At 40.7% G+C, this 25,522-nt stretch overlaps 3 protein-coding genes across 5 annotated transcripts in view; 2 read left to right on the top strand and 1 right to left on the bottom strand.

The window, feature by feature from the left end:
- mgat4a (alpha-1,3-mannosyl-glycoprotein 4-beta-N-acetylglucosaminyltransferase A) overlaps positions 1–17,860 on the top strand; it is a 29,464-nt gene extending 11,604 nt beyond the window's left edge. Inside the window, exons 2-16 of one of the 2 annotated variants that reach the window (XM_085250213.1) lie at positions 2,769–2,936; positions 4,214–4,354; positions 9,677–9,810; positions 9,925–9,971; positions 10,115–10,228; positions 11,108–11,183; positions 12,419–12,533; positions 13,010–13,140; positions 13,233–13,340; positions 13,418–13,492; positions 13,616–13,734; positions 14,723–14,801; positions 15,123–15,183; positions 15,349–15,461; positions 15,556–17,860. In XM_085250213.1, coding sequence (XP_085106339.1) covers positions 2,769–2,936; positions 4,214–4,354; positions 9,677–9,810; positions 9,925–9,971; positions 10,115–10,228; positions 11,108–11,183; positions 12,419–12,533; positions 13,010–13,140; positions 13,233–13,340; positions 13,418–13,492; positions 13,616–13,734; positions 14,723–14,801; positions 15,123–15,183; positions 15,349–15,461; positions 15,556–15,582 — 1,508 coding nt within the window. In that variant the 3' untranslated portion in view covers positions 15,583–17,860. Of the gene's footprint in view, positions 1–2,768; positions 2,937–4,213; positions 4,355–9,676; positions 9,811–9,924; positions 9,972–10,114; positions 10,229–11,107; positions 11,184–12,418; positions 12,534–13,009; positions 13,141–13,232; positions 13,341–13,417; positions 13,493–13,615; positions 13,735–13,951; positions 14,699–14,722; positions 14,802–15,122; positions 15,184–15,348; positions 15,462–15,555 lie in introns of those variants that run through there. The other variant, XM_085250214.1, reaches the window with a different exon arrangement.
- A 191-nt stretch (positions 17,861–18,051) lies between these two features.
- On the top strand, positions 18,052–20,033 carry coa5 (cytochrome C oxidase assembly factor 5). Its single transcript, XM_085250217.1, has 3 exons — positions 18,052–18,302; positions 19,496–19,579; positions 19,695–20,033. Exons 1-3 carry the CDS (start codon positions 18,201–18,203, stop codon positions 19,734–19,736), a joined length of 228 nt encoding a protein of 75 aa, XP_085106343.1. The 5' UTR covers positions 18,052–18,200; the 3' UTR covers positions 19,737–20,033.
- A 20-nt stretch (positions 20,034–20,053) lies between these two features.
- Positions 20,054–25,096, bottom strand: LOC146556593 (inosine-uridine preferring nucleoside hydrolase). Of its 2 annotated transcripts, XM_085250215.1 has the most exons (8): positions 24,964–25,062; positions 24,770–24,830; positions 24,559–24,638; positions 24,202–24,389; positions 22,315–22,497; positions 21,914–22,025; positions 21,371–21,507; positions 20,054–21,264 (listed from the first exon to the last, which is right to left on the bottom strand). In XM_085250215.1, exons 1-8 carry the CDS (start codon positions 24,986–24,988, stop codon positions 20,917–20,919), a joined length of 1,134 nt encoding a protein of 377 aa, XP_085106341.1. In that variant the 5' UTR covers positions 24,989–25,062; the 3' UTR covers positions 20,054–20,916. The 2 variants fall into 2 exon arrangements, with proteins under 2 accessions (XP_085106341.1, XP_085106342.1); XM_085250216.1 differs by lacking the exon at positions 24,770–24,830 and having other exon boundaries at positions 20,059–21,264; positions 24,964–25,096.
- Positions 25,097–25,522: the final 426 nt, after the last annotated feature.

The raw sequence follows: 25,522 nt of genomic DNA, 5'->3' as shown, positions 1-25,522 counted from the left end.
CCTTTTTGTGTGTCTGTCTGTGAATGTGAGGGCTTGATTGAGTTAGTTTTAAAGAGTAGTTGCCAAATTTACATACACCTATGATTCATCCAGCATTTCTCATTAATAAATAATATAAACCAAGCAAAGGAATCTAGGATGACAAATCAAGACGATATCTCACAGGAAAGGCCATTACAAGATACTGAAATATGAAAAAAATTGTATCAAAACATGAGGCAGGAATAAGAAAACAGAAAAAGGAGATCTTATTTAGTTCTCAGGCAGAGCGTAGCCCTACCCCCACTACCCATGATGCTAGAGAGCAGAGAGGAATAATGATATTTTATAGCTGTACTCCAGACCCCAGGTAGGTCTAATTATTTAATGCATCTTGTGCACCCGTCCTTCATCCAAAGGCTCTGTAGCATGGCTGTGAAGTATGTCAACCATTAACCCTGTAGACCATTTGACCAGTAAAAAATTAAAGTCCTTTCTATAGATTAGGCAACATTTTTGAAGCCGGGGCTAAATTTTCTTTAACAGTAATGAGATGTGTAATGAAATGTCAAGAGGGTTGTGTGAAAACTGTCTGGCGTATATATGCGTTACCTACTAGGTAATGTACTTCCAAATAAAAAAAGACCCATAGTTTTACCACCTAATACAACTGTGGATGAATAATCCAGTTAAATAGAAACCTTATCCACACCTTGTCCCCCTTTCTGAGGTATTTGGTGTATCTTTTGTCTGCACTGTGGGATTACAGGTGTGGTTTCACCTCAGCAGACCTGGAGTCCTCCAGTCAAAGAACTGATGTGAAGATGAAAGTCTTGTTTTAGTTTGAAGCTGCCCTATTCAGGAGTATTGGACCAAATGACAGCATCTGTCTGTGTGTCTTAGAGATCAACATTCAGGAGGAACAACATGGTTCTGTGCAACAGAGTAGCCAGGCCAGAGTGGATGGACAATAGCTCAGTGAGAGAGAGAGCGATGGAAAGGGAAAGATAAAGGCAGGGGTTTTCTTTTTTGTTGAAAGGGCACGCTAAACCTATGAGAAGAAGAAGATCAGAGACTAGCCGACGCACGCACGCACGCACGCACGCACACACAAACAAACATGTTGGGTGTTGCTATCCTTTGACATAATGCTTTCCCTAGCCTCTTACCCTAACCATCAAAAATGAATGCCTAATCCATAACCCACATTTTGAGTCTGAAAAATGCCTTCAAACTTGTGGGGACCTGGATTTTGGTCACTGTGAGGCACAAATATAGTCAATTTCAGATTTTTGGTCCCCACCAAGAAAGGAAAAACCGGTACACACACACGCCAGATATTTTCTTTGTAGCCTCTCTCTAATCTTATAAATTTTGAAACAAAGTAAAGTCTTTACTGCTGCTTATACCAAACTATAGGACTTGCAATGATTGGCATAAATGTAGATTTTAACCAACCAACAGACAACTAAGGGTGTTCGCAGACTGACTAACTTGGTTAACTCTGTGCTTTAGTCTGATTGCACAATAGGAGGCATTTGAGCTAGAGAGAAACCTGAAAGTCAAGCTGGTGCAGAGTAAGCTTTGCACTGTGACTTCTGTATAATGTGGTCTCAGTGCAGTTTGCGGTGGACTTGGAAGTCTTCCTACACACCACTCAACTTCATTTGTTTTCTGAAAGCAAATGGACTGTTGTGTGCTGTTTGTGGGCGGCTCAAGAAGGGATCTGATCGATCACTTTCAGAGATGTTGATGCAAATCCTTTGTTACCGGTAGTTCTAAAAAAGCAGATGGCAATGTTATCTAAACCAGAACAGTCCCCATAAAATATAATGTAAAAACAGTAAACCTCGAAATACACACTGTCCTGCTGACAGTCAACCAGAATTAGATTTTCAGACACAGGTCCTGACCGTTTCCTGTTAAAGCAAGGGGTCATCACCACAACAGTCCAAGAGCATTACCTGTCAGTCTACATTACATCATGTCATACATACATCATCTGTAAAATGTCTTTGTGAATCGGAAATTTACCAGAGGTATGGATCACATGAACACAGATTCTGGTTAAAATTCTGAGGCTTTGTCAGTGTTGTATCAAGAATGTTTCTTACAGACAGCTGTTCCCTTTTTCTTTCCAGCTTCTTGTTTCAAACTCCTACACACACTACTCAAAGTCTGCCCCATGATGAATGATTAGAAAGACAGTTCTGTTCAGTTTTTCGCAGTAAATTACCTCTAAACTTCATGAGTAAGCATGGGGGTATTTCCAGTAATGGCGTGATCATGTGTTGGTCACAGATTTGAAAGCTGGGTTCTTTTGCAAGTTCTTTAGGTCCTTGCACCATCGGAGCAAGCAATTTTTTTCCTGATTTTGTTTTTGCTCTCGTTTTTATTTTTTTTTGTGGTGTCTCTTTTCCTTCCTCTTGAAACTTAAACATTCACCGACCTCTAAACCTGTTTGGTAAACCAATTCAGAAAATGATCAGATTAGATCTGTCTTTGCTGGTCAATTTAAAGGTTTTATGTCTGTAACTATGCACATATTTTCAGTTATTATTAACAAGCTTACCTCCTTGGTATAGGAATTGATGCCTGGGGTCGGCATTTACTCATTTTTAACATCAGTGCAGGTTCTTGCCTAGCTTAGCATTAGCATGTTGTCTGTGCAGATGTTTTCAAAGAGTGGAAGTTGTGTTAGCAAGTTGTGATTAATTCAGTGAAAAATTCATTACATTTCTGTATATTCTCACTTGCTAATGTCTCCTAATTTTTTCCCCTTCATGTAGAGAAGCTGATAGCGTACCAACGGGAGTTCCACGCTTTGAAAGAGCGCCTTCGTGTGGCAGAGCACAGGACGCTGCAGCGTTCGTCGGAGCTCAACAACATTCTCGAGCAGTTCAGACGCGCCATTGCTGAAACTAACAGCAGCAAAGATGCCCTCACAAACTTCTCAGGTAACAGAAGTAACTGTTTTTACTCATCAACATCCGGCTGAGCTTTCAGTCATTTGCGTGCAACAGATGTACGAGTGTTTGTGTGTAAAGTCTGGAAAATTTCAATAAAGCGTCACCTTTTATCTGCTCTGCATCTTCTGCTTATTGCGTTAAGCTTAAAATATCCTGCCCTTTTAGATGTTTTGTGTGATTATTATGACAGTGCTGTGGGAAAGTACCTTTCTTTGTCTAGCTCTAGACTTTTGAATGTCTCCACTCTTCAGGCTAGATTCCTAAAAAAAAAACAACAACCCCAGAAATAAAAAAACAAAACAAAACTCCTGCTCTTCTTGAGCACCACTAGTGTTAAGCAGGTTGGTGTTGTTCTGGCAACTGAACAAAAATGGGGAACATATTGAATTTTTACGTTAGTGCCACTTCACGCCCAAGCAAAACCAGCTTGTTGGAGTGGCTTAGCATCAGTTTCGACCTCAAGTGACTTTAGATTCATGGGCATGTGTTGGTTTCCTGTCATAAGTTAGTGGAAATTTAATTTCCTCACTGATAGAAAGCTGCTAGACTAAAGTAACGTCAGACTTAAAATAGAAACTGAGTACAACATGTGAAATATTCTGAGATCAGGCTGTACATTTTCTAAGACGTACTTCATTTGTGAAATTTTCCTTGATCAATTTCAGATAGACAGACTCATCTCTCAAAACCACCAGGTGGGTTTAAAATCTAGGTGGGTGAAAGACAGCAGTCAGACAGAGAGATCCAATCATGTTGCTTATTTTATTTAGTTAAATAAGTAAGTGAAATTTGTTTTTGAAACACATTTATACATGGAAAAAAATCTGTCCAAAGGTGCTGTACAAAAGAATAAAAAGTGAGTAACGTACAAGATTACAAAAAAACCATGGATTAAATACAAAATAAAACAACATGGTCAACAGATTATGAACCCAAGAATGCCATAAAATACAAGTAGGTCTTTAACCTAGATTTAAAGATGGCAATATTTGGAGAATTTGCAGCTTTGTCAGTAATCCACATCAAAGTCATTTATTCTGAAGAGATGACGCTTCTGTTGCTTTTTTTCAGTCATTAAAGTGATTGTAATGGCAGAGATATGCTATCGAAGACAATCAAAATAAGGGATGACATACTCCCATCTCCCATCAAGAATATCATTGTTACATGATCTGTGTGTAAACAGTTGGGTCATGTCTCTTAAATGTTTCATGAAAATGAGGAAGAGCGCTTCACTTAATGTGTTTCTCTGTGCTTGTTTTCAGATGAGACACAGAAACTCCTGAAGGAGTTAGCAAACAGGAAACCTCTTCAGGTGCCAAATATCTACCACCACCTGCCTCATCTCCTCAACAATGAGGGCAGCCTGCACCCCGCAGTGCAGGTTGGTCTTGGCCGCACTGGAGGTGAGAAGTGCATACCTACACTGCAGATTCAGTTTAATGTTCCTAATTTACAAGGCTTTCTGTTTTGTTTTGTTTTTCTCTGCAATGTGCATTGCATGCTTATCCTGCATAAGCACAGCAAACCCTCCAGAGATCCTCATTACACCAGAGAGAAAATCAAGTCTCAACAAGTTTTCACTCTTTGACTAGTTCACAACAAGTACCCATCTGGACTGAGCTATGCAAAACAATATTTGCACAGTTGGAGATAATTGTAGTCCGTGTTTGATTTTTTTTGTAGTCTAACCGTTTAGATTCAAATAATTTCACTTTCACATTACCCTCCTTTGTTCCTCTGACTTATTTCTTCACTTGCTTACACATTTTTCCTGTTTACTTGTATAAGCCACCCGAGCTACATACATTCTGGGTTCTTATGAAAGAGCTTTAGAACAGTGTGAAGATGGTAATCAATAAACATGCCTGTGTGTATCAGCCCTGCCCCCGTGTGTGTCTGTGTGAGTACAAGGCGGATGAGTACCGTACATCCTGATGAGTAGGAACTGGAGAATTGTTGTTACTTTTTTACTTTCACTTATCTTTTTACTTTGGCTTTGTAAGTGTGATAGTTGGCCTGAGTGCCAAACAGTTCATTTGATGTTTTCACATTGCAGTTAATGGCTGGACAAATTTAGATTTAAGACATTTTAAAGGAAAACAAAACAGGGACAACTCGGAGAAATAGTTTACTTCTCTCTGGCTGCCTGCCAGGTCAGTGGTTAAGTAGCGGAAGGTATGGTGGCTCATAAGCACAAAGCTGATGGAACGCTAAAAGTACATTAAAACTAAAGCCATATGTTCCTTGATGCTAAACTACAGGAGAAAAGTTTAAAGCTGTTTTAATCTGCGTCCTTTGGCTGGTGAGAAGGTGACCCTCAAATTCCAAGTGCTGGTCAAATAAAGCACATGTTACATAATAAGGTACTACATTAAAGAAAAAAGTGCAAATTCTGATGTTGCCATCTCTTGGTTGTTACCACCCCATCTGATGTTTCACAGATTGTATATGTTACCTGCATTTTGGCTTTCTTTTAGACATGAGCCTTCCCACTGATGATGCTGAGTTTGTTGCTGCCTGTTGTCATCCTGTCACCAACTTTCCCCTCTAAAGTGCTGTCAGTTGTTTTCACTGGAATGCACAAATGAGCTGGAGTTGTTGCTGCTGGGAAGTAGTCGCTGATCTGTGCGGTTGGTGGGTCACAGAGACAAATGACTCCACACACGCTTTCTGCCCCTCCACTAACCATGCATGTCATATGGCATACTTGGCTGGCTGCTGAGAAGTTTTGTGTCACGATACCAACAATGCCTTTAATGCCCCTTCTTCTCTTAGTTTGTTATTTTTAATCTATCTTAGCTTTTTTTTTTAACCCTTCCTTTTGTTTCTTTGCTACTCTAAGCATATCTGACATTGGGATAATTATAGCTATGAAAATTAGGACATGACACTGAGCGAGGATAAGAGATGAGGATGAGAGAAAGAAACCGTTGAAGGAACCTCTGAGACCTATATGATTGGAGTGAGACCTGCCTGAAATCCCTTCAGACAAAAGTCAACAAGAGTGTTACTGTAAAAGGAGCCGTGCCGGGTCACACATATGTAGCCTTTAGCAAGTCATCTGCTTGTCATCTTGTGCCGTTACACAATGACTGCTTTGTCCGTTGCTAAGCAACATCAGTTATACACTAGTATTTGCTTCTGCTGACCATCTATTTAACATGTCACAGGCTACACTTGAAGACCTCTTTTCATCCTTTTTTTCCAGAATGAGAAATTTCTTACAGTGATCTCTGTTGCTGCTCGGTTGTTGATCATAGGAAGTTATGTGTTTCTCTTAGCACACACGCTGTTGTTTTCTTCCTCACAACTGGAAAAAACAAAAAAGCAAAGTAAATTACCTCGAGGGCTAAACGTAACTTGCTTCACAGATCTCTCCGATACTGTTTGACGCTGCCCTGCTTGTCTCTGTAAACTAGGCGTGATGCAACAAAATGCTGAACAAACCACATCTTTGCATGTTTTATTCTTTGCTCTTTTGCCTGGATCACATTTTCATATAAACCATGTAAAGCGGTGGTAAATATCAAGTCTGTGTTCAGTGGGATCTTAGCTGGGATCGTAGTTCATTATTGTGGCTCAAGAGTTGGCAGTTTGCCTTGTAATCGGAAGGTTGCCGGTTCGAGCCCCGGCTCGGACAGTCTCGGTCGTTGTGTCCTTGGGCAAGACCACCAGAGGGCCCGGTGGCGCCAGTGTCCGGCAGCCTCGCCTCTGTCAGTGCGCCCCAGGGTGGCTGTAGCTACAATGTAGCTTGCCATCACCAGTGTGTGAATGTGTGGGTGGATGACTGGATGTGTAAAGCGCTTTGGGGTCCTTAGGGACTAGTAAAGCGCTGTACAAAATATAGGCCATTTGCCATTTAACATTTCATTAAACAACACAAAACCAATTAATTTAGTGTTAGCTCTAAAGATTTTTAACATCCTGTCATATCTGCTTCAGTCATATCCACTTTTACACCAAGGACTGGGGTTCAGCCAAAGTCCTTCTAAAGAGCACATCCTGTCACTTGGAACGTCTGCAGGCAGTTATTTTGAAGCATTATCTAAATTAGCTGATGAAAAAAAAAAACAGTTCAGGGCGTGTGCAGATTTTAACCCAAGGCAAGTGTTAAAAAGCTTTTTTTTTTTTTTTTCCATCTGTCAGGCTAAGTGGAGACAATGCTATGGCATAGACATGCATGGCTGGCCCCAAAACCGTGCCATTGGTGTTTACTGATCATGCCGATAGAAGCAGCAGGATGAATTGTGAAGTATACAGGGCTATCCTGTCTGCACAGGTTCTGTCAAATGTTGGAAAAGTGATTGGAAGGCGCTTCTCAGTAAATGGATAATGACCCAGTGCATACTACAAAACCAACCCAAGAGTTTCCATTGCCAAGTCAGTCATCTTATCTCAAACCCAGTACGACATGCTTTTTAGTTACTGAAGCAATAAAAACCTGTAAACAAGCACCAATAAAAGGTGGCTGCAGTAAAGGCCTGGCAGAGGATCTTAAGCGAGGAAACAGAGCACTTGGTGATGTCCATGGAGTCTAGACTTATTTATTATTATATTTGTATTCTATATGTATCCTCTAAATAAAAAAAAAATAAAAAAAAGGGGGAAATGACTGAAATCCCTGAATAGGTCAATTAAACATTTTGGGAAGTTCCTTGAATTAAAGCTTGAAGGCTTCACTTTGTCACATATTGATTGGTTGACTTTAAAGTTCACTATGACAGTGAACAGAGGCAAAAGTAGAAAAATTGTGCATTTGTCCAATAAAATATGGCCATAAGTGTACATATACCTTTTGTCCCAGACTTGGAGAGTAATGGAACAAATAATGCCTTATTTGTAGATATAGTTGAAGACCTGCTTTTCTTATATGCATGCTCTGTCATACGCAGTCCTTTCACTGCTGTGCCAGAAGCAGACAGAAATGCTTTTTTTACATGAAGGAGATGAAAGGGTGCCAGAATGATGCGGGCGAGCTGATCAAGGGACATGGGGAGGGGCGACGCTGGAGTCGGGCCTGTTCGTGCTGCACTCGCATGCATTATCACTCATTCACTGTCTGCCATCCTCTCTTATTCTGCCACTCTCTGTCTCTTTTCCTTCCTCCCACATTCTCCTTTCATCCTCGACCTACTTTCTTGGTAGTGGTGGTGGGTGTCGCTATATGACATGGAGCTCCATGTGAAAAACACAAAGCAGAACTGGGACAGATTCTCCACGCTCTGGAGCAATCTCACTCTGCTCCTCACTTATCCACACCTCAAGTTTGTTTTATGCTTTTGTTGTAGCCCCTCGTGTCCCCACATTGGCTCAGTTAGCATGGTGCTCCCTACAAATACACCCCTGCATACACACAGGTTCATGCACATAACATGACGTGCACTTCAGTCATAATTTTTTCTAAGAGGTCTCTTGTAACTTTCATGAGCACTGTAGCTCTCTGGGAGCTCCCAGAGAGCTCTGGGATGTTTTCCTCTTGGACATCGTTGTACAGCTTATGTAAAATACCCCAAACCTCCTTTATGTGTGAACTTGGGATTTAAATGCAACATATGCAATATAGACATAGAAAGCTGAACATAAAAAAGGGGGCATACAGATGAATAGCCATTTTCGTGCTGCAGGAAAACACAAATTATTTGTCAGATAGCCAGCCTGATTACTTTCACACCAGTGTGGGCTTGCTGTACACTTTCTGCTCACTCATTTTATCATTATCATGTTCGCCAGAAAAGGTGATTCGTGTGTCCTTCAAAGTAAAATAAACTGCTTTCAGTCTGGTGTAGATATCGGCAAATATCTCGATAATAAAAAAATAACCCTGTTCAATATCAGCCATAAAGAGGTCATACAATTAAATTTCCTAATGATCTTAATGTTGTTAAGATATTAATAACAAATGTTAATAAATGTTTTAACGATTTTAATTAATGTTGATCAGCTAAATGTAATGTTAGTTGATGTCATTTCTATTGTGGATGTCACGTCTCCTTCTAATTGAGGGCTCACTTAGCTTCATAATTTGTGACTGGTGTTTGTTTCTTTGTTTATTTTTAATCTTCTCCCAGCATATGTAGTAAATTAACTGATGACAGTTTAGGTTGGCTGCCATATATTAACAGACTGGGTTTACCAGCTTATCAAAATGTGAAATTTTGTTTTTATATTACCATAACTATAACTTTTAGATTATTCATATAAAGCAAAACCCTAGAATATATGAGGTTATAAAAGTATATGATTAAATCATCAGCTCTACTTTGTGGCTTTGTTTCCTTATTTCTCTTGGCTTTGCCCTGCCTTACTTTTTTATTTAATGATTATTATTTTAACTTTAAGAGTGTTCTACAGATCCAATGTTGAAATTAATGTCACATAATAGAAGTTTATATATTATTTTAACCTATGTCTAAAGTCCACTAGTTTTTGCCTTCACACAGTAATTTGGGAAACCTTTGCCTTTGAGTTAGTGTTGATTAAAGAGAACATTTCGTTAAGAACACAAAGCATGGTATTGCAGATGCATTACAAGCCGTCTTCATCAGTCATCCTTCCCACTGACATCTGTCATTGTGGGCATGAAGTGCTGTTCATGTGGCTTCAGGCCAGTGTTGGCCTGTTGTCTAACAGCAAACTTTATTTGGTTTTGGATCCACTTGATTAAACCGCCACCTCTGCAGCCCTGGACTCTTCTTGTTTCTCACCTGTCTCCGTCTTCCTCCTAGTTACCATGGTGATGGGGATCCCCACCGTGAAGCGGAAGGTGAAGTCTTATTTGTCAGAGACGCTGCGCTCGCTAATAGACAAGCTGTCACCGGAGGAAAAACTCGACTGTGTCATTATAGTCTTTGTTGGGGAGGTGAGATTTTCGCATTTATAAACCATGAGTCATAGCACCGTGTTCTGCACAGTGAAAGAAAAATTATTCTAAAAGGTCTCTGTCTGATATGTCTTTATGCTACGATCGATCCAGACTGACCTGGAATACGTTCACAGCGTGGTTGCTGGCTTGGAGAAAGAGTGAGTATATTTTTCTGCTTTTTTTTTTTTTTTGATGGGTATAAACAAAAAAGTATAAATATTGTTAAGGACTGAAAAGACTGTAAATGCGTGTGTGTGTGTGTGTCCCATATTTGATGTCACAAATGGACTTCATTCCCCAGGTTTTCTACAGAGCTGAGCTCAGGCTTGCTGGAGGTGATCTCCCCACCAGCTTCCTATTACCCCGATCTCAACAACCTCAAAGAGACTTTTGGAGACTCCAAAGAGAGAGTCAGGTATGGAAGTCAGAGCTGTGACACTGAATGAGGGCAAAAATGTGATGGCAATTATTATGGAAACGGTGGAGAAATCAGCCCTGGGAGAATGAAATAGGGCAGAGCTGTGATGAGGATTGCAGAAAAACTATAAAGGATGAGTCAGGGGAAAGTAGGAGGGGAGAGAGCAGGCGAGAGCTTTTAGGTAGGTTGCGTAGGTACTTAGTATTCCACAGACATTTCTCAAAGTCAGATCAAGGTCATCAGCAGCAGCACCCTCTGCCTCTGTCTCTCTGTAGTGTTCAGCTCTTGTTATCCTCCCTACTCATCTTCGCTTTGTAGTAGGCTAACAACTGGCTTCATTAAAAATCTGTTCATGGTGCAGTTTGAGCCAACACTTGTGAAGACTTACAATACACACTTGAATAATAGGACTGTGTGTTAGGTTCATTTGTGGGTGTTTGTTAGCACTGATGCTTCTGATGGGGATATAAATAGTACAGTGTTGTTGAACATGCTCGCTGTGGTGTGTTGTATATTACACACTTATTTTCTGTGTGAGTGTGCATCCATGCCCTCAGCCTGTATCTTCTCTTGATCTTTTTATTAATAGTATGTGTATGTATATGTGACAGTGCATGTGCACCCTCAGGCACCTCCCACACAAGAACACCTGCTGCCTTCAGTCAATCTGCAACACCATGTAGATCAAACAATTAGTGTGACAGTTTGGTTCATCAATTATTCAGAGTCTGCTGCTGCAACTTTGTGTGTAGCCGAGACTACAGCTTTGCTTTCTGCATGTAAAGCAAAGTGTCTGACATGCTGCGTGCACATATATGATATTCCTGAGAAGAAAATACAATAATCTGTTTGTTTGTTTTTAATGTTTTTTTTTAGATGGCGTACGAAGCAGAACCTGGATTATTCTTTCCTCATGATGTATGCTGTAAGCAAAGGAGTTTATTATGTCCAGGTATGTCTTTGGTGCAGTAGCATGTAAAGCTGAGCACACACTTTGTTCAGTTCTGGTATTGGTTTGTTACTGGTTCGGCCCGGGTTCGAACCCAGAACCTTTCGGTACATGTCCCTCTCTACTTTCCTCTCTACTTCATTGTTTTTATTAAACGTTAAAAATAGAAATATTTTTTAAAAAAAAGTTCATCAGGAAGAACAGTGCAACATGTTCATATTGACCTTTGATTATCTGTTTTATCCAACAGTCCAGTTTGGGCTTTAGAATCAAAAGTGAGGCTTTACGTGCTCTGAAAGTCATTTAAAATTATTCTATTTTATCGACTTCCAAGACTAAACTTTCTCCTTTTCTCTGCTACGGCAACACTGAGGACACAGTCATCTTGGTTGAATAAACTTTATTGGAATTTCTGTGTAAGCCTTTGACCTCTTTCACTTCCACTCTGAGCTCCACGTCATTGTTGGTTTGTTGCCAGCAGAAAAGACTCCGGCTTTGGCCTTACAGGGAGGCCGATTAAAACGTGTAGTGCGTAATTAAAATTGGATGGTGTCTGCCCAGATTTAACAGTTAATCCTACTAGCATGCTATAGCTCATAGATAAGAACTGAAGCAGAGCGAATGACAGGGTGTACCAAAACAAACATGTATCACACTGGAAATATACTGTGCTCAACAATTTAGGCTGACTATGCAAAATGTTACACACTCAGTTCCCAGATTTGGATGGACTGCGATGTATTTTTTGCAAATGTGAAAGCCTGTTTTCATGCATAGTAAGGAAACAGGTTTTCTTTTATCAATGAAAACCAGGTCATTTTTCAGAGGCACTATGGTTTATTGTTGTAGCTAGGTTTACTTAGTAGGCTGATCCTCTTAGATTTCTGCAGCCCTGAAGTTAAAGTAGATGTCACATATGGGATTTGATTCTTATACAAGCCATTCAAAACTGAATGTAACTGCTGTGATCTTTTATCTTTCTGTCTTCTTTGTGCGATGTGTCATTTCCATACTGTGCTCTCACCTGAAGGAAAAGGTACTGCCTAGCATAGCGTCGCGCTACTTTAGTTTAGTGCGCAAACTCAGAAGTGTTTCTTAACTGAGCTCAGAGAGCTGTGCTTGTGTGAAAATAGAAGAGTCTCCCTCCTACTATTCACCCTCTATGCCACAATTAAAGCCCTAAACTTTAAGGGTTTCTTCTGTTTTACAGTCTGATTTTCCTGTGTGTGTTTGTTTAGCTGGAGGATGACATTGTGGCCAAGCCCAACTACTTTGCCACCATGAAGAACTTTGCCCTGCAGCTGTCTTCAGAAGACTGGATGATCCTGGAGTTCTCTCAGCTTGGCTTCATTGGTACTACGCATTAAGCACTGAGCATCCACCAGTGTTCTGTCAAAACAAAGCACAGTCAGCAAAAACACATTTGTGATAAGGCATTTCCATCCTGTAGCACTTGATTATGACAACAGTGAAATGAAATGAAGCACATTGGGAGCAGCCAGTAAAGAAAGAGGAAAGTGATATTGATCACTATGGAAATTAGGTAGTTGCAATAAGCAGGAAAAAACAAAAGTAAATGAGGAGTGGGTACGTCTTTAGCTCATGTTGCATGCCTTTTAAGATTTTTAGAGAATTGAGGTTTCCAAAACAGTATTTTCACTTTCTTGCTGTATTAATTCCTGTTGATTTGCTCTGTTTTTCTCTTGTTTACTCTGTACCAGAAAGTCCCCTGAGCCCTTTTCATGCTTTAATCATCTTGCTGCAGATAATTTGTTGCTAATGAGCTTCTGTGGAGGATCAATGAATGTCTATAAACTTGTTTCCTACAGGAAAAATGTTCCAGGCTCCAGACTTGAACCTTATTGTTGAGTTCATTTTTATGTTCTACAAAGAGAAGCCCATCGACTGGCTGCTGGACCATATTCTGTGGGTCAAAGTCTGCAATCCTGAAAAAGATGCAGTATGCATTCTACTTCTACTACTTGTATGAATGAGAGAAATAGTCTAGCAAAAATAGGTCTTACCATTGTTCTCCTGCCACTTCCCCCCCAGAAACACTGTGAGAGGCAGAAGTCCAGCCTTCGTGTACGGTTTAGACCTTCACTATTTCAGCACGTGGGGCTCCATTCCTCTCTCGCTGGAAAGATTCAGAAACTTACGGTGAGTCACGGGTGTTTATTTTCCACAGCAGTTGAAATGTCTTCCTGTGTAGAAACACTTGTTTCCTCTTTGTGTAGGACAAGGACTTCCTGAAGCCCCTTCTGCACAAGATGCATGTTAACCCACCTGCTGAGGTCTCCACTTCAATGAAGGTATCACTCTGGAGTTTTGGTACCTTTGTATTCATTGTATAGTTACTAGTAATAATTACAGATAAAAATATAATTAGCTATTTGCAAAATGATGTGAGGAATAAAAGAGCATGTCTCTTTCAGGTTTATCAGGGTCACACGTTGGAGAAGACGTATCTAGGGGAGGATTTCTTCTGGGCCATCACTCCTACTGCTGGAGACTATATCCTGTTCAAATTTGACAGGCCTGTTAGCATAGAGAGGTAAATAAAGAGCTGCTTTATTTGTGTGGTTTTTACCCCTTATTGCCCCAACAGGCAAGCCACGTGGACATCCAAATTTGCAAACAAGGTGTCATACTTTTCAAGTTTCAAATTAATACCATAGGTCCACCTAATAAAAATGACCTTGACCCCAAGGTTAGAGATCAAGTTTAGAGATAGTGTTTATTCAGATTTAGCTTTTGTGCTTTCTGTGCAGTGCAAATCCAAGGAACGGGATGAGCTAATGAGAGTACGAATGGGGGCGATCGTGGCTCAAGAGTTGGGAGTTCGTCTTGTAATCGGAAGGTTGCCGGTTCGAGCCCTGGCTTGGACAGTCTCAGTCGTTGTGTCCTTGGGCAAGACACTTCACCCGTTGCCTACTGGTGGTGGTCAGAGGGCCCGGTGGCGCCAGTGTCCGGCAGCCTCGCCTCTGTCAGTGCGCCCCAGGGTGGCTGTGGCTACAATGTAGCTTACCATCACCAGTGTGTGAATGTGTGCGTGAATGGGTGGATGACTGGATATGTAAAGCGCTTTGGGGTCCTTAGGGACTAGTAAAGCGCTATATAAATACAGGCCATTTACCATTTACTCTAAATGAAGCATTTTCAGGCCGGCTTCCTACTCTCTGTGGAGTGAGGGTAGAAAGGGAACAAGGAGCTAATAACTATACTGGCAGGTTTAAGCAGAGCAGACAGAAATATTGCATTTTATAGTATTTAAAAATAATAGTAATGGCTTGAATATGAAATCTAAGAAACACCAGCCTGGACATTTTAACCAAGCTGGTGTACCCAGTTGTCTCAGCTCAGATATAGCGTGCAGCGGGTTTGTGTACTTTTGCATACCCAAATTCAGCCGTCTTGGCTCCCAGCTCCAATTTGACAGACTGTGTGCATCTGTGTGGCTGGTACCATTGGGGAGAAAGAAAGTGCAGGGATGCTTATCCATGAATGACGGCGCTAAAACATGTGCTTGATTTGACTGGCAGGTTCCTGTTTCGCAGCGGTAACCAGGAGCACCCAGGGGACAAGATCGAGAACACCACGGTGGAAATACTGCCCGTCTCGGTATGAAAACACCCACACACACAGACTCTTACACACGTCTGCCACCTTTCTCTGGTGCGGTGTGTGAATGGCTCTGATTAGATTATATCGAATGGCTGCTCTGAGGGACGTGGGGTATTGATTATTGACAGGAATGTGAGTGTGACAGAATCGCATACTCTTCCAGAGGTGATTCATTCTGACACTGTGCGCCACGCTTTGAGAACTGTTGCCAACATGTCTTTGAATGCAGCTCAAATGAGAGTCATCATTAAGATTATAAGATGAGTGTTTTATTTCATTTCATTTCGCTGTCCATCTGTTGTTGCCCTCTTATGTTAGGAAAGTGGACTTCAGACCAAAGACAAGTACAAGCGAACTGAAGATCGCTTTTATAGGATCGGTATGTGAATGTAATGAATTGCTACATGCTGTTTAAATACATGTTTTCTAGTTAGCTTTAGCATATTGGTTTAGAAAATATGTGTAAATCAGTTAAGGTTAAGGATCGTTTTTGCCTCTGATCGCTTACAAGTTTTGAGGTGTGCCTGTTTATTTAAACACACAGGTCAGTTTGAAAAGGGTGTGGCCGAAGGGGCTGTAGATCCTTCGCTGAATCCTGTTGTTGCGCTCCGACTTTCGGTTCTCAAGGACTCTGCTGTGTGGGCCATTCTCAGTGAAGTAAGCCAATCACACTTGCCATCTGTTGATGTGTTGCACAATAAACAATGAATATCAATGCACTAACTCCATGGTTGTACCTGTTTCCCCACAGATACATATAAAAAGGGTAACAAGCTGAACGGTCCTGAGGGCCTACGTGAGTGATGGCCCCTGGGGAACAGAGCCCCCCTAGGCTGCTTATGCAGGGCCCCTGGCACCTAGCGACCAGCAGTAAAGTCATTAGGGCTTAGAGTTGCTCGTCCGAGCTTGTCTGACGAATGCCACCTGTTTGTCCCCCGCTCTCCCTAATATACTTTTGCTTCTCATCAGTCTGTTTCTCCCCTTCTTCATTCTTCTCTCCCTCACTCTTTTGCTCTTCGTTTATTTGTGAGAATGTGAATACTACTGTCTGACAAACAACAGCGGAGTGTGTGAGGACTTTTGATCCATGCTCTGTTGTTAAGCAGCTTTTAAAACAATCAGAAAAAAAATACTGGGACAAATTAATCAAGCATCTGAGGGAGAACCGGTCACCTGGCCACTGGTGTAGATGCTGCCAAATCCTTCAGTTACTCAATGCTGCCACCTTTTGGGCGAGCTGGGGCATTGCACTGTCACTAGCGCCTCAGCGAAGCCTGCCATGATCAAGAATGTTGTCATCACTAGTGGCCAGTTGCTCTCTGTTCTCTGCAGAGATGACGGAGCTCCAGATCAACACCAGCCCAAACATTAGAAAAAAATGTTTCCATCTAGAAAGGTGTGGGTTCCATTTAAATGCTCAGCTTATCCTGAAACACACACTCAGGATGAGCTTACCATTAAAAAGATCCTGCCTGTAACCAGACGGTGACACCTTTGACCACATGCCAGTATCAGTGGTAACTACCCTACTCCATGAAGACAATGAATACCAACACCTCTTATCTGACAGGCTGTGTATGACCTCAGTGTCCATTTATAGGAAATCAATCGGACATTGCCTTGGCACCATTTTCCTGAAGGAATATATTGTTATATTGATATATTATTACAGCTACGACTGACGATCTATGAAGGTGATTTAATTTATTTGAAATAAATCTTTAATTTGTACAAGAGGTAAAATATATTTTTATTCTATCAAGAGATGTTTATGGTAGTTCAGAGTCTGTGTCTTTGTGTACTTTTGTGCGTTTTTCTTTTCTAAATGCTATTGTACATATTATTTTCATTATAACAGCTACTTGCAGTTGCTTTCTCTGTCAGTACAAATAGCTTGGTTCAGTTTCTTATTGTTTCTCTCCTTTTGACGCAAAATGTCATAACTAATTTATTGGAACTGATAAAAAAAAACTTGATCGTAGGAAATCTGCTGAACAAAGCTGTAGCTGTGTGGGTCGAAATTGGTAATATGTGCCTTATATGTTGGTCCCTTGAAAGTATTTAACGTTATTCCCGCTCACGTTTGCCTACACGTCAATTGCTGGATATACTAATGTTTTGAATATTTTGAACCCACACAGTCCAATTAGTGATTGGATGTCAACGACAATAATTGTGTGTTGTGCTGAAAGTGGTAAATGAGCAGGGTTTGTGCCAGACGACCATCTGAAACGGCGTGATTTGCACTGCTTTCTTTTTTACAATCTTAGCCTTCATCGCTGTACCCAGTTTTCCATTTTTCCCACGTTTTTTTCCTCCACATTGCAATTCGTTTGTCCAGTCATGTGTCAGTTTTTTTTTGATTGGACATAATATTATGACTACTGATAATTGTGGAGAGTGCCACTGATTGTATATATAAATACAGTAACAATTTATGTCTCTCTATTACTTCCTCTTGCCTCTCTGATAGTTTCTAGAAATCAACTTGTATTTGTGGCTGATTTACTGAGTGGAAGCTGTTTTAAAGTGGAACTTCACTCATTTTTACTTGTTAAAAGGGTTTTTTTCAAGGGGGTAGTGAAGTGCCTTTTGGTGGAATCAATATGAATATTTTTTAATTGACTAATCACGCTTGTTCATGTGCATTATTATTATTTGTAATTCATTAAAAAATGCCTTTTGGGTCATAGCAGGCTCCTCTGCCCCCTGATCAAACCTGAGCTGACTAAAGAAAAGTGGTACATTCTTCACATTTACAGAGGAGATGGGAGAAAATGCAACTCAAGTTGCTCTTTTGAGAGTTTGCTGCATCCATATTTAAACAAACTGAATGCATGTAAACGGCATGAAACGGTCATTTGATCCTTAGGACCCCGCTCCTTCCTGCATTTGTAGAAAGTAGAAGGCAAACAGGAAAGGAGTGTTGCTTCACAGCTGCTGCTCACCTCCAAACATCCATCAGTTCATGTGCCTTCATCGTGTACATGCGTATGCCTGACTTGCATCATTTTTCATTGGACATCTTCCCAAATAAATGCTAAAGGTTGTTACGAGCCATGGCCATTTTGTGTTGATTTTGTTCTACTTGCATTATTCATGTCATCTGCATCACCGGGTTTAATTAAAGACATTGAAAACTTTGCAAATAAGACCTAAAAGTCCAGCGTGTTAAGTTTTCGCAAGTTGATGAATAAAAAAAACATACAAGGAAAACTACAATCGTTCCCAGCATGCATAGCTGAGTACTTCCGTTTTCCCATCATGCCATTTCAGAAAGATGGTAGCTTACAGCTTTCATAATAACGTCGGTTTTAGTGCTGTGAACTAGCTGATTTTTCTCACTTGTTAGTTTACTAGTACGGTGATAACTGGTGTTAAATTGAATTCCGAACAATGCCGAAATATTACGAAGACAAGGAGGAGGATAACAGAGCATGCGCAGGCATCAGAGAAGACTTTAAGGCATGTCTCCTTCAGCACGACTGTGTTGTTAAGGTAAGTTAATGTACCCTAGTTGAGGGTGCTTAGCTTAAAACCAAAGCAATCAATTCTGTTACACCTAAAAGACAATCTGGAGACAGAGCCATAAATAAAGCGCGGGAAAGAAATACTTGTGAAAGATTCCTGAGGTTAGCCATGCTTTGTAGCCTACCCACTGTCCTAGAGTACAGCCCATAGACAGTGCTTTAGTTTAACAGCTGCTAGAAACTATATGAATTACATATTACCCAAGATTATTATTGGTTGTCCTTCTTTCTGTCGATTGGCGACACTTGTTTACCTTAAAACTTACACCTGTCCTACGATCGTCATTTCGCTGGGTTGTCAAATGTTGCCAATAACAAGAATTAGCAGCACCACATTAGCCAAGTCGGCGCAGTCTCCCCAAAATACATGTTTGCTTGTTTTTTTTGTGCCTTTAACTGACCGGAGCTGTGGTCGAATATAATAAATAAATAACAACTACTTCGTCTTTTTCTTGACCTCGATAAAAAACACCATGAGGTCGTGGAATAGCGAAAGACTTGGGTAAACAGGATCAGAAAGCCTGCAGGCTCTGCCTCCCATTCTACTTTTAAAAATACCTGTAATCACAAATTAACAGTCTGAGAGCCAAGCGATTCGTAACTTTCTGTGTTAAAAGGATTTAACGGGGAGCCAATGAAGAGAAGCCAGTATGGGAGGAATATCCTCTCTTTCTAGTCCCTGACAGTACCCTCGCTGCAGCAACTGAAAGCTTTTCAGGGAATTTTTAGGACAGCGTGATAATAATAAATGACAGCAGTCCAGCCTATAAATAATAAATGCACCCTGTGTCACCCTGAGACAGGATATTTTTAATTTTAGAGATATTGTGCAGGTGAAAGAAAGCAGTCCTACATATTTGGTCAGAAATGACTCCAAGAATCCTCACAGGAATCTTTCCCTGAGGCCGGGGTAACTCCTTCCATAGCAAGTATCATCAAAAAAAGAAAGCTCACAAAGTGAAATAAAATGTTTATCACTGTGAGGTTACATGAAAAAAACAGGTGGTGATCCTGTCCACTCTTATATGAGTAAAGAGGATCCAGTGTTTAATGGTATGTCACCGATGCCAGTTATACTTGTGTTTATATACAGTGTGGATATAATGTACATTTTACTAATAGGAAGGGCCCAGTGTATGAAGTGGTTTCTTATTTTTTCAGGAGGGAAAGAAACCCAGTGAGTGTCTAAAGGAAGGCCACTGCAAAGCCCTGCAGACATCCTTCTTTGAGTGCAAGAGGTCAATGGTGAGTTTTAGGAAACAGTCAACTAGTCATTAAAACAGAGAGCTTTCTAATTTCTGATAGGGGCTTATTGTGCAGTTAAAAAAAAAAAAACTTAACCAAGATCATCTGTTTACAGCTGGATGCAAGGTCAAGATTCAGAGGAAGGAAAGGAGAATGAGGAACCAGGCGAAATCTGATGCATCTTTTTAGGGTTCAAGCAGCTCCGAGTACGTGCATTGATGTCCAGGAAATGTTCCAGCGTTACAAATACCTGCTGTGGACATGTGTTGAGAAAGTTGGTGACGCACTGAAAACAGGATTACCGACTAATCAAGCGAAGTGCAGGACTGGGGACAAAACCTGTACAACTCTTCTGATCGATGGGAGTTTTTATTTCTTGGGAGAAAAATGTTGGATGAGTGTGTGTTTAAGGAAATGCAAACACTTGTAATAAATTAATGATTACAATGGACAAGATTTTGTTTCAAAACATTATATTGAACTTCTGATTGATAGCAAACTTGTCTACAGTATAAACATTATACAAATGAGGTGTCCTGCAGAGAGGCAGTGCTATGTCAGTCAGTTCCCAGGTGTAGCTTGCAGTTTCTGCTCTATGCAGGGTGCTGACTTATGACCACCATTGCAAACAGTTTCTTCAGTCACAGAACAAGCAAATCAAGTTCTTCATGTCCTCCCCATGTACCTTCACAGTTGGGTCAATCCACAATTAAAGTCAGTTCAACGCCTTCAGAATTAGACTATAATTAAAAAACTAACAAACAAACAGATGTGGCTCAAAACTCTTCATTTTTGAGTCCATTTAAGAGTGAGCTCAAATTCAGTGTCATTAAATAAAGATAAGTCTGATTTTTATTCAAGACCTTTTTTTTCCTTCTTATTAACTCTGAGCATCGATATCATGGGATGTGTCTGTTTCAGTAGCAAAACTACAACACTTGTTCATCACAGTAATTATGAAGGAAATATAAAGGCTTTCTAAAATCCTAGCAGGAGATTGGCCGATCACAACAGTGATTATAAACTTTCTGTTAAGCAGGGCTCTTTATTTTAGGCTCCGCATTCTTTCACATAATAATGGGTGTTTTACATGCCACGCAACTCTTCCATATGAAGGCATGACTGTAGCTGAGCAAATCATCGACTGATGGAAGACTGGTGGTTTGATCAGAATACAGAATTAGAATACTTTATTAATCCCTAAGGAAATTATGTCAATTTTAATACTCGAACAGGGACTTGGACCCTCAATCATCGCATTCACAAACCTGGACGTCCATGTTACCCGCCCCATAAAAACAAACCTGTAAAGGTGCCGCTTCTGGCCGATTTAAATATTATTGTAAAGCTGCCATCATCATCTGCTTGAACTTCTCCAAGTCCACCTTCCTCATGAGACAAACCTCGCGAGCGTCCTTCAGGAAACCCACAGTGTCTACTATCATCATGCCCCTGGTGTGCGTGCCTGACAGCTCCACGCTGACTGGGTATTGGTCGCTTTCTATGATGAACGAATCATCTATGGCGGCAGCCACTGCATACGAGTCGCAGGAAATGAAACCCGAACCCGCGACGCACTCTTTCTGCAAGCGTTCAGTCTGCGCCGCCTGGTAGCTGTGGTGGAATATCTTCTTCATGAAGCGAGCTTTACTGGTGTCCTGCGCCAACCATTCATCGCAGAACTCCTGTTGAAGTGCGAGCAGAGAAAAGTGTTTTGTTTTGGTCACTTGACGACAAACATGTAGCACGAATCAACTTCTAAACGCTAAAACGTGTAAACACAGGCATTACCCAGGTTAACTTGTTGTAGCAGGTGAACTCCCAGCCGGCCAAGTAGGTGGGACAGCGGTACTCTTTAAGCACGATGTATGCAGCTTCTGGATCCACAGCAAAATTAAACTCCCCACACACTGTGGTGTTCCCTCGAGCTGGATTACACAGGGTAGAGACAATAATGAGAACCCCACACAGACAAAGATTACAATTCTGGTGAAAAAATAATAAATTACCAGTTGATATTTGATGGACTATGTTGTAAACAAAATGTTACTGATAAATCCAATTACCTTGTTTTGTTTTGAGATTAATTTAAACTGAAAGGGTGGAAAGCAATACTTGGAAAACTTCATAAAGTTTGGTAATGAAAAGCAACAGCTAACGACTTAAATGTTCCATCAATTAAATAATTGTTTCTGCTGTTAGAATGGGTCCACTGGTTATTTAGTCACGTCTGTCTGGAAACACCATAGAATTCATTCTAACGTGTATTTCTTCATAAACAGTTTATATCCTCTGGCCCTATGTAGACTTATGAAGCGACAGTGTTTTACTGACATTCAGTGTTGCCTCCCATGATGTAGAGGCCTTTGAGTTTGCTCGGCAGAGATGGATCCATCTTCACAGCCAGAGCCAAGTTGGTGAGGGGTGCCGTGGCAACCAGAGATACCTGGGAGAAGACACACGGATTAAAATTTTGCAAAAAGCGCACTTGTGCAAGCGCAGAGAGCTTTCCCCCAGAACCTTTTACGTGATAAAGAAAATGTCACTGTGATATTAATGACATTTATTGCTGACATAGCGACGTCATGTGTTTACTTTCCCTAGCGCACATGATGAGAGGAGCCCAGACATCTCAGAGAGCGAGACAGACTGTCATATTTGACAGCAACTTACAGGAGAAATATGGAAACTATCACAATCTCATTCTGAGGGTCTATCACTCACACATTCCTCACCTCTCCTGGGTTCTCGTTTACAATCCTGATCATAGCAATCGCAGCGTTTTCCTTCTGAACAAGCTCCAAACCGGGAGCCTTGGAGTCAGGAGCGTCACCCAGGCCATCCTTCCCGTGGAAGTGCCCCGAGCTGATGCCGCTGTCGCCGAGGATCGGCATAGCAGCGCCTTTAAACACTGGAATCTGCAGAAACATGCAAACGCAGAACCGGTTATAATTCATCCCTGCTTTTATTCCATCAGCATTCCCAAACCAACTTCAGCTTTTAGGCAACTGTAACATTCAGACTTCTGTTTCAAGCTAGAACATACTGCCACTAAGCAGCAGTGGCATTTTTATTTATAGAACACATTTCATTATGTTCAAACTCAATGTGCTGAACACAGAGGTTTAAATATAAAAAGCTTTTGAGTCTGTTTCTGTGTGTTGGCACAGATGTAATTGATCTCAGGTCAGCAGCTTGTTACAAAGAGCTGGAACACACTAACTGAAAGCACCTTCAGCACACTTAGATTTCATTCTGGGAACAGTTAAACCATCTGCTGATGACTTGAGAGGTCAGAGTGGCTCGTAAACAAGGTTGTAAACGGGGGAGCAAATCAGATTAGTCAATTATGAAACTTACGTGAATTTCAAGAAGTGTTTAGAGTTTATTACACCTTCTGTGTGCATGTGAATTGGGGTGGCTGTAGCTCGGGTGGTAGAGCAGGTCATCTGCTCATTAGAAGGTTTGTGTGCCAAATATCCTTGGGCAGGATACTAACCCCAATTTGCTAGAATGAATATTACATAGCAAACACTTAGAAAGAAAAAAAATTGTATAAAATCTAATTTTTGGATTCATCCCTCTCAGCAGAGGTAAAACAGTGCTGTGAGTGACTTTCCACCTTCTGACAATGGTCATTCTGTGGTAAACATAATAAGAACAGTATTGGTTTACTTTAGCAGGGAAGCTAGTTAGTGCTGATCGCGAGGAAAAGCCCTCTCAGCTTTGTATATCAATAAAACCAAAATAATTATCTCTGGAGTAACATCTGAATATATTCTGTTCTTCTTTCTCCTAGAAAGAAAAAGCTGAAAGTATTCAGAGTGACCAGAAGCAGATGAGGGAGAGGCGACTACAGAGCTCAACCTAACATAGATAGAAGGATAGATAAAAATCTTTATTTCCTCCAAAGGGAAATTCAAATAAAATTTCAAGGAGCAATAAAAATAAAGGTGGGCTCACCACTGAGAGTACTATGCTCGCCATGCTGTGTGTATTTTAATAACAGATACAGCCTGGTACATCCTCCAGGGTAAAGAGGGTTAATAAAACACCTGATTTATGTTACTCATTTATCCTGAAGCCTTTTTGAAGCGGCCTAAACTGGCAGTCTTCTGTTTTGTATGTTTGGAAAAAAGTAGAAAGGTACATCTCCATGTGGAAGGATTAACTTGAGAAATGGATGAACATAAATCCTGTAACTTTTGTGCTCATTTCTCTTTATTCATGTTATGAATACATGCATAAAAAAAAAACTAAGTAAATGTCAACAATTGACCACTTTGACAAATCTGAATTAACAAAAATATTCCTCTGAGTGAGACGAGGTGCTTTGTGTTTAACTTTGCCCAATTGTTTCCAAGCAGTAGCTGGTTTAATATAATAACTAATATGTGAGATGCTTGATTTCATTTTCAGAGAATTTGGACAAAACTAGAGAACTAAAGCCAACTCCTTCAAACTGTCCACTTTCTGCATCGGGTCATGTGGCATGAGGAACAACTCCTCATTGTTAGACAATTCTATAAAATGCAACCTCGCTTATCACATGAGGCCAGGAAATTCCAACAATGTCACGCTACTTGATTTTAACACGAGTGTGCAACTACAGAGCACCCTACCTCGAGGTGACTGCAGGCTTGCAGGACTCGCAGTGCGTTTTTACACACATTCTCCACTGAGGTGTTTCCATGCACACAGGTAATGCCCAAGATCTGCACATTGGGGGCAGCCAGGGCCATCATGATGGCCTGAGCATCGTCCACGCCACAGTCCACATCCAACAGCAGCTTCTTCCTCATCCTGGACCCTGCGGTAAGAACACAGTTATCCAAGTGTCTGGTTAAACTAAGCTGAAAGAACACGGTCTTTGCACTGTGATAAAGAGGGCAGGAATCAGCTACACCGAGATCAGCTACACCATCTCAGTCAGTGAACCTGATATGAAACAGAAACGTATGCTATTTTCACATCATTACCTGCAGCAGTGTGACAGAAGGATAACCTGCAGTGGGTCACTCTCATAGACGGGAACCGGCCAAATTCAACTGGAAACAACCTTTGAACAGCAATAAAAACACGAAAAGCTGAATGGACAGTGGACCTTGTCCTAGTAGCAAAAGTTAATATTCCATCTACTTTATGGTCTGCTGATTAAAATTCATAATCTGTGACGGAACTACAATCAACCTGTGGAAAGACTGCTTCCTTAAATCCTTCCTACAAAGCGCTTTTTGCAGAAGAAATGTCCCTGAAATGACAGAATAAAGCATCGATGCTGTGTTTTCTAAAACTAAGCAGTCAGTTAAACGCAGTAAAATAAACGTAAACAAGCAAAGCCTGATTTGAGTCCAGCAAGAAAAAGTAACACGTTAATCCCTCACCTTTCCACAGAGGTCGACAAAACATCAGCCACTGCTACAAAGTCCCACAGAAACACAAATTGCTTCTGGGTCCTTATTCTTCGTCTTCTTCTGCCGCTGGTTCTTCTTCGGTGGTTAACACTAACAATCGGGTAGATTACCGCCACCCAGTGAGCTGGAGTGATATTCTGCAGCACGGGATAGGAGGTTCCCAGTTTATCTTTTTATTTATTTCAAATTTTATTTAATTAGTGACAAATTAAATTATTTAATTATGTATTTATTTAATTTATTCTGGCACAGCAGAGAGTTCAATTCAGTCTGCCAGACGGCTGTGGAAAATGTGAAGGAGGGCATAGATTTTTCATGTCTAACTGCAACAATTTTTTTTTTTACAGCTTTTCTTGCTGAGAAAGATCTCTCTCGTGGGCTATTCATACCACGCCATAGTAATTACGTAATGAATAAAATATTAAAACAGAAAAATTCAATTTTTTTTCACTGTTTAGAAATAGAAATTTCTTTTTTTTGTACAATGGATCTATGTGAAGGAAAAAGGACATTTACTATGAATGATGTA

This window comes from Mchenga conophoros, linkage group LG16, assembly GCF_057382185.1.
Source record: "Mchenga conophoros isolate Kocher_MC1m ecotype Shallow Benthic linkage group LG16, M_conophoros_male_GT1.1, whole genome shotgun sequence".
Lineage (NCBI taxonomy): Eukaryota > Metazoa > Chordata > Actinopteri > Cichliformes > Cichlidae > Mchenga > Mchenga conophoros.
Note: the sequence above shows the minus strand (reverse complement) of the source record. Positions and strands in the feature narration are given on the sequence as shown.